The sequence below is a fragment of the Labrus bergylta genome, chromosome 5 (assembly GCF_963930695.1).
Source record: "Labrus bergylta chromosome 5, fLabBer1.1, whole genome shotgun sequence".
Classification (NCBI taxonomy): Eukaryota; Metazoa; Chordata; class Actinopteri; order Labriformes; family Labridae; genus Labrus; species Labrus bergylta.
This window is the reverse complement of record NC_089199.1, coordinates 19,472,832-19,481,393: the sequence shown is the minus strand read 5'-3', so window position 1 is coordinate 19,481,393 and position 8,562 is coordinate 19,472,832. Positions and strand designations below refer to the sequence as shown.

The 8,562-nt window shown below is 43.2% G+C and overlaps 2 protein-coding genes across 3 annotated transcripts in view; both read right to left on the bottom strand.

Moving 5' to 3' along the window:
- Positions 1-316: 316 nt before the first annotated feature.
- klhdc7a (kelch domain containing 7A) lies at positions 317-3,485 on the bottom strand. Its single transcript, XM_020633133.3, has one exon. It carries the CDS (start codon positions 2,990-2,992, stop codon positions 731-733), a length of 2,262 nt encoding a protein of 753 aa, XP_020488789.2. The 5' UTR covers positions 2,993-3,485; the 3' UTR covers positions 317-730.
- Positions 3,486-7,979: 4,494 nt separating this feature from the next.
- Positions 7,980-8,562, bottom strand: part of igsf21a (immunoglobin superfamily, member 21a) — a 244,804-nt gene continuing 244,221 nt past the window's right edge. For both annotated transcript variants that reach the window (XM_020633082.3, XM_020633083.2), the window contains exon 10: positions 7,980-8,173. In XM_020633082.3, the coding sequence (XP_020488738.1) occupies positions 8,097-8,173 (77 nt within the window). In that variant the 3' untranslated portion in view covers positions 7,980-8,096. The remainder of the gene's footprint in view (positions 8,174-8,562) is intronic.

Below are 8,562 nucleotides of genomic sequence, written 5' to 3'. Positions count from 1 at the left end.
GTAAAAAAAAAAAAAACTGCAGGTGCAAATCTTTTGGAAGAGTTTCAAAAGTAGCAACACATGCTTTTAGAAGCTCTCGTATTCATCCTGTATGACAAACCCATTTACACCCTGTCATACTTAAAGAGCCAGTGTAGATAATTGCATTGTATCCAGGCCACTGTGTAAGTTATATTATGCAGCCTATAGTGCAGCACTATGATAGATTATGACTACATTGCCCATTCTCTGTAATATGTTAGAGTTGAATGAACTCATTTACTCTGAGACTTACTTATGAATTATCTTAACAGCGAAAGAGGTTAAGCATCTGGAATGAAATAAAAGTAGTTTAATGGCAGGAAGGAGTGGCAAATCAAAGAAGCTACAATTTACATGGCAGCACAGCCTGCGTAAATCTAAGCAAACAGTAGTTTAAGAGTCTAATATTTTACATCTACTGCCAGGGAGTGAGGCATTAAAAACACACATTTCTTTGTGCAATTCCCTGATCCAAAAAAAAAAAAGCTATACAAGAAACACTAGCCTTGTCTTTTTGTGGAAAGGTTATCTTTGTAAAAGCTCAAAGAAATGACAACATAGTGGTTGAAATTTTGCAATAACATTGCGTAGGTTGAAAGTAAAACCAAGAGAAGCGAAATCCACTCCAAGAAACTTGATGCAAAGTGTCCTCTTGTAGGAATACTCCATCACCACCTAATCTTATCATCGATGGAGAACTGAGTCCTTGTTACACGCTGGTTTGCCGAGGCTTCTTATCAGGGAGCGAAAGGACAAAGGGGAAAAGGATGCCCTTAGCTGCAGAGAGGACACTCAAATTCTCATCTGTAAAACCTGGAGAGATCTCATCAGCCCCAAACCTCATGGTGAACTGGTGGCTGACGCAGTAGATTGTGTCGTCCATCGTGGTACAATGGAAAACAGGGCAATGCAGAATACGGTTGAAGCTGCACTTGTACCACAGTCGAGCCACTGTATGGTAGCGATACACGCTGAGACCCAGCAGAGGGTGAACTTCAAACCGGTACAAAAATCTCCCCACTGCCACCATATCTACTGTTTTGTCTTTGCCTGCTGCTAACAGACCTGGCTTCCAGGTGTTGGTTTTGGGGCTGTAGCGCAGAAGCATATACCTCAGAGTTCCCCCAGAAACAAAGAGCTCCCCGTTGCACACTGTGACGTGATGAGCTACAGCAAATGTATCATTTGGCAGCGGGGCCACAAATGTCCATCTGTCCAATCGTGGGTCATAGCGTTCCACCGAGGAGAGGCACTCCCCTCCAATGGCGTAAATGTAGCCCTCCAGAGCAGCCAGTTTGCAGCGGGGCCTGGCTACATTCATAGGGCTGATCTCTTTCCAAATTGATGTCAAAGGATTGTAGCAAAACACCCGCTTTGAGGGTGTCATTTCTCTGTCTGTGCCTTGGCAGCCCACTGCCACATATAAGTAGTTATCCATTGTGCACATGGCACAAGCTTTAGAGATGACCTCCTGAGGGATCGGGCAGAGTGTGTGCCAGGCGTCTTTGTAGTCATCATAATAGTACACTGCACTGGATGTCCTCCTCTGCTCTGTTTCTGCCGTCTGCCCTCCTGTGTTTTGTGCCCAGTCTTGAGGATCCATATCTGCCACCATTACAAACCTCCTTCCTCTCATTCTCTGCTTCCTGATTTGCTCCCGCTCATCAGCCATTAGCCGCCCGTAAAGGTTGGGGTCCATGAGCACCTGGAGGTAGTTGTCTGACATGACTCCCAGGGCTGCTCGCTGCACAGACGCCTCGCCGTGTTTCTTTGCCAGGCACAGAGTCTCCAAACAGTTACCCAGATCAAGTTTACTCTTTAGGCTTTCCAAATCTGCAGCGTCAAGTGCTGGAAGGTGTAAAAATGGAGCCCCTGCTACTGTCTCTGGATCGGCTGCCTCACTCACACTGCTCTCTGTAGAGGAAAAGATCATGTGGTAAACAGTGATGGACTCATTGCTGGCTGAGGTCAGAGAGTGAGTCATTCGAGTTGAGGCGCTTGATGCCAGAGAGGGGATGGGAAGTTCAGACTGCTCAGCTGCAGACAGATAGCTCTCCTTGCGTAGGAGTGGAGGCCTTGCAGGGTGCCTCAGCTCAGGACTTCGCAGAGAGGAAGGATCGTCAGCAGTGCTTTGTGGTAGAACCAGATCACGCATAATAATGGGGCTCAAGGAGGGAGAATCTGTGCTACAACTTCTAAACTCCACTGGCTGTGATTCAGAGCTCCTCTCAAACTGACCCGGTGCTGTAGTCGAGTCAGTAATAGAGTGAGAGGAGGACTCGACATAGTAATCATATATCTTTCCGCGCACAACCCAGTCTTTTTTTCCTTCCAGCACAACGTTAGCATCCTCCACTTTGATCTCTGCCTTGGAGAGGAAGCTGGAGTAGGCCCCCTGGCGCTCCAAGTCCTGCCTCAACTCCCTGCTCACACCCACACTGCCCTCCAGCTTCTGCAGAAAGCAAGGAGAGCGGCGTCCCGTTGTACTGGCCATCCCACTCTCTGTTGGATGAGGAAGGTTCAAAGCAGAGCCAAATGAAATATTTCTGGTGGCATCCTCTGCCTGCTTTTGAAGAGTGAGTAGCTCCTCTTTCATGCTGATATTTTGGTCGCTATTTGACAAACTAAATGCATCCTCACTCTGTTCAGCTCGGCATAGATGAGTTTCTGTTGTCGTTTCTTTGGTGCTGCCGGGCGTCAGGTGATCTTTGTGGGAAGGTTTGGATCGCTTACCCCCATTGTCCGTTTCACAGTTTGGTAAGCTTTGACATCGTAGCGTCGTCTTGCAGTTTTGGCATTTAGCCTTTCCTGGCTCTTTGTTGTCCTTAACAGAGAGCGGAGTTTTCTTTGCATCCCTGGAGCTGTAAAACTTGAAGGCCCACGAAACCAGCAGCACGCCAGCCACGGAGAGACTCAGTTTCAACAGCAGCTGCATGTCGAACTGGACTCCCAAAAGCTCCGCAATGGGCATAGCTGTGTGTCAGTGGTGGTGGCGTAGATCGGTTGACTGGTCCTATTGAATGCTATGGTCGATGTATCTCAGCTGACAAAGCTTGTTGTCTGGCTTTCATTGTAAAAGAGCTGCTGTGATCTGATGACTGTTCCTCTTTGCCTGAAGGATCAGGTGTAAAATGATACCTGCTCAGGTACTATTTGCATCCCTGGCTCTAAAGAGGCGGGGCGCCGGTCACGCACCGCCTGCAGCTAGTCAGAAGCACATTCAGAAACCATACACAGGATATGTAAATACACATAAGATCAATATTTGCTTATGCAATTTGCTGACTCACCAAAGCATTTCCCATGAATGTCATCTAAGAACTCTGGTCAAAAACTTCCTGAATGCACTTGAATCCTTATTTTCTGTGAGTTTTGTTGTTTCTTTCGCATCTTATTCTTAGTACAGGAGGCATTCAGGTCATACTTTATAGTGTCAGTTTCTGATAATAGCCACAAAAATATTATGACAGATCACGCGCCTTCACTTGTTCAAACACATGGCTGGAGCTGCGGGAGGAAAACATGGTTTGAATAAGGGGTGGGGAGTGATGATAGCTGACATTTATCAAATACTTAATAACCAGGATACATCTGTTTGCACAGCCATGCCACAGATCAAAGGTCCTTTTGTGTGACGGTGCAGATGCTTAAATGACTCTTTGGGAAGAAAAGCTGAAGATTCCTGTTGCAAAATCTAATGTCAGCCACTTGATATGATAAGCACACAGCACTGTAAATAATATAGATAACCGTCTGAAGGATGCCAGATGGAGAGATGTCTACAGAGAAACCCGGAAGTGTCATTCATTTCTATACAGTACGCTGAGATGCAAACCCTCCTCTCCTGTCACACGGGAGGCTTGTCACTCAGTCCCCGCTGTCAGGCTGTCATTTGTGTTGTTGATAACACACTCAAGCAAGGCTGCGGTCAACAAGAGAGCAGCGTTTATATTAAAAGCACTCTGTGTGGTGCATTTTGAAGGAGAGACATACGGAGGGCGTGTTTTGTGTCCAAGGCTGCTGTTTTGTTATCCGATAGCCGAGCCAGCAGATGAAATAAAGGGAAACTGGATTCTGCAAGCATGGTTGACTACTGAATAATTCACAGTTAGGCCAAAGAGGCTTCTTTTCATCCTCACCATTGCTCCTAGGTCAGGTGAACCATTCACAACACTGCTGAGAAAAAAAAAAAAAAAGAAAAACATTCTGCCCAGCCATGTGCATTGTTGCATGGAGCCACTTTCACCTCGTCTTGCTTGTGCCATCCATGATTAGTGTGCAACATGCAGCTGAACAAGAACAGAAGGCCAAAGAGTCGTTTTTTTAACAGGTGTTTCCGGCTTTTTTTCCTGTAATAAATATGCAGATTAGTGAAGCATTGGCAGAAAAGGGATGTAGGCGGTTAAACACAAAAAGAAAATAAAGCCTATTTTTTTCTGACCATCATATTTCAGTCCTCATTTTGTAAAGGGATTGAAAGGATAACTGATAAAGCCACACCATTACAAAAGCATGAACAGCCTTGACTTATAATGAGCATAGAGAATCATTTCTTTATGTCTGAAAAGGAGAGGGAAAAAGATTAAGTCATTTATTCAAAAAGCTCCATTTCATTCACCTATTTGATCTTTTTGGTGTAAAAAAACATCGTTGTACATGTTTAAACTACACTTTAAATACATGGGTTGTTTACACATATTAATAATTTGTGGCTATAAGTACAGCACAATAATGTCCACACAGACAAAGTGATGATGTACTTCTCTTTTTGCATGATGATTCTGTGAAGACAATCTGCACATTATCTAATGCGTTCAGAAATGGTAGCAGACCTGTTTTTTCGTCTCTTGAATGTGAAGAGAATGGTAACAAGCAAAAAAAACAGCACAGAAGTGCCTCTTGAATTAAAATTAAAATCACGGCTGAGTTATAATGCTTTACAGTGGGTGGGCAAGGATTGACGTCCTATGCTTTCCTCACTGGAAAATAATAAATTCAAAGCGCATATGACTGACTACTAATAAGGTTTCTCTCTCATCTCCACAACGCAGGAATATGGATTGTACTTTGGCAAGGTGAGCCAATGTCCCAATATTCGACTCAGCTTTGAGAAAGTCTCACCTTAGCTCCAACCTGGTTTAAACCTTAATCTCTTAATACATTTTGTGTCCTTAGAAAAGCTTCAACTGCAATTTTTGTGAAGACCAAAAAAAAATGCAGGATAAGTCTGCAGTAAGAGTTTGCAAATTGAAAGGGGTTAAAAGCAATATGGGAATCTCCTTGAAGTCATTTTGGGGTCAGTACAATCAAAAAGCCAAAGTCTTTGTCTCTCTGCAGGGGCACACTCAGTAAGTTTGCATGCAGCTAGGAATAGTCTGTGTATTAGTCGGCCAACTAAAACGAAACCTTTGAAATATGTGCAGACATGTTAGACCAACTGAAATCGTAAGTCGGACTGTCACACCTAGATAAGGTATTTGGGGGTCGATGTACTCTTGCTTGTTTACACCTCAATTGGTCCCAAACTGGCCCAGGTTTTCTGAGCATACTCCACAAACCCTGCACTGGACTTTGACCCGGAAGTCCCAGCAATAGGTAGAAGACTAAGGTATCAACATGGTGATTGCTAGAGCAAGTGCCACCCATTTTTGGACAGGTGAGCAGACACTGTTTATGTTGTGCCCGCTGAAGGAGTCAAACAAATTGAAACACATGAATGGAAGAAAGACATGGGAAGGCGACTGTAGATTGTTTGGTATGTGATGTAAAGGCCCTGACACACCAAGCACCAAGACTATAAAGAACTAGTGGTGACAAAGGCCGACTTTGGTGTCGCCTTACGTCGCCTTTTGTCTTTGCCAAAAAGTTGCACATGAACACATCGCAAAGACGACAGCCGACGGCCAACCACCATGCATGAGAGACGATTATCTGATGTTATGATACGAGAAGACCATTTTCTCACCCCTGTTGCGCACCCCTACTATTAAAGGCACTTCTAATCGGGAATATTGTCTGATTAATCAACATGTTGAATCGGTCGAAATGGCAGACGGCGGCCGACGGGTAGCGACGGAGCGGACACACCAGCAAAAACTAGGGTGACTATCACTCACAGACGGTCCAACCAGGACCAACGGCCGACGACCTCCATGGTATGTCAGGGCCTTAATAGGTCAACTACAAAAATAGAAACTATCTGAAGGGGGCTTGTATACTGGGGCAAAGACAGTGGTGGGCCTAGTCGACCTTTATCTGTGGCTAGACCTAACTGTGCATGTTAACATACTGACTGTCCTTCAAATCTCTTTATATGGTGTCATTTTTATGACTTGAATGGTGGCCAATCCTTGCAGTATTTCAGATGTATCCAATAAGGTCTAATAATGTGTTCATTATCAGAAATGTATTTTCTATCTGGCTCCCACTGCAGTCCATAAAATGCATCACGTAATTGGGTAAAGAGACATTTTGATATCACTCATTGTAATCAGGCGTTGGCTTGTTATGAGCTTGCACAAATTATTAACAGAGGCTTTCACAGATCCTGTTGCACCATACAATAGATTCCAGATTACAATACAATCAATGGTCAGTGTGTGGCCAAATCTTGATGGTGATCAGACATTTTTAGCAGATCTTCTTGGGTGTCTTTTGAGAGGAACTAATTGACACCTTGCAGCCAATAAGAACCGATGATTAAATTTGAATATTATTGCCTGCACCCAGCATCAAAGATGTCTGCTGCTGGTTTTATACTACCAAACATATGTTTAATGATCAAACACAGAGTTATAAGTAAAGTCAAGGCTTGTAAGGTTTATCATCTCTCCATTTTTAATACAGGTGAAATGAAACAAATGCAACAACCCTGTTTACACACGCTGTCTTAGGTGAGCGCCTCCCTGGAAATGGCGGCTAAAATGATCCTACTAGTACTGTAAATGTCTGGGTAAGAGTTACGTATCGTACACAATGTAGGTCACTTAAGATAGTATGTCACAAGTAAATAACTCGGTTACAGGCCAGTGACAATGAGTTGCAGCTCCGTCATTTGCAACACACCAAAAAGGAGAAAGAATCTTCAAACGTCACATGCACCACAACCCCAAAACAGCAGACATATGTTAGGTAATTTTTTCACTCTGTCCTTGGAGACCTGCCATGAAGATATAAAAAGCCCAAATGAGAAACAGAAAGGCTGTTAATGTTTCTGTCCTTTCAGCCAAGAACGAAGTCTGAAAACAGTGTTGAATGAAGTACAAACAAAAGTGGAGGAGAAGTGTAAACTCCCAACAATTCTCACAACCAGCCCTCACCAGAACCCATATAACTTCTTTAATTATTTTCAATATTTACACTGATGTACACAAAATACACTCAAAAAGGAGATTTTTTTTTTCCCAGTTTCTCAATGTGTTTAAATCCTCTGGTACATTCCGAGCCTTCGGGAACAAAAAAAAAAGGAAAACTTGTATATTAATAAAAAAAGAATGTTCTCTTGGAGCATCTGTGTTTGTTCCCCCCACAGGTTTATCAGCTTGTTGCTAATCAGGTGCATCCCAGGACATGAAAAAGAAGGGCGTGGTTGATATGGAGCCTAAGCCAGTTCCACTTGTCACATTTTAACCACATTTTGACTCATCGAAATAAAATGCTTTGTTCTTATCTGTTTTAAATCAACTGATTTTATTGATCAACAGGCAGACGTGGGACAAGAAACAAAAGAAGGTGTAACTGGGCGGGGCTATATAGGAGGTCGTCATGTTCATTATGTCGGTCTTTCTTTTTTTTTTTTTTTGTCATTATCTCGGTTATTATTTTGTTACAAAAAAAAAACAGTGGAGCGCCATCCTGTGGTGGAAATGTTTCCTCATCGACTGACGCATGGAGGGCCCGTTGGTGACCGGAGAAGGCTTGCAGGATTTGTGTGTGCGGATGTTGTGTAAGAAGGGCAAGTATATGTGTGTGTGTGTGTGTGTGTGTGTGTGTGTGTGTGTGTGTGTGTGTGTGTGTGTGTGTGTGTGTGTGTGTGTGTGTGTGTGTGTGTGTGTGAGTGTCTCGGATGAGGGGTTTCACGTCAGTTCCACTGTCACTGTGAGGACAAGTGCCATCGAAGTAAGTCCGAGCATGTCAATGCGAGAGGCTCCATCTGTGGAAAAATCAAAGAGCAGTTGGTCAGACGGGGACACAGAGGCTTCTCTTCATCTCCAGGAAAGGCATATATTTAAAACAGTGCGCTATTCCATTAATCCCTATATTTATGGCCCATAAACATGTTAAAAAGTAAGGAATATGGTTTTGTGTGATATAACCTTTTACATTTCATTGACTGCTTTAAGGTAAACCCTGATGCATCTGATTAATCCTGCGGAAATATTGGATTTTAGTACTTCAGATGTGATTTAACATCCAATAAATCAATGTTATGTGACATACCTTTCAATTCTTCAGTTATTTTTGAAGCCACAAAGTACTCCATGGTGTGTATATATATTATGATAATCTTTTTTCTTATAATATTTATTTACATCTTAACCA

Bases quoted from the DNA above. Each gene is read 5' to 3' on its own strand.
- klhdc7a (XM_020633133.3), bottom strand. From the start codon at position 2,992: ATGCCCATTGCGGAGCTTTTGGGAGTCCAGTTCGACATGCAGCTGCTG.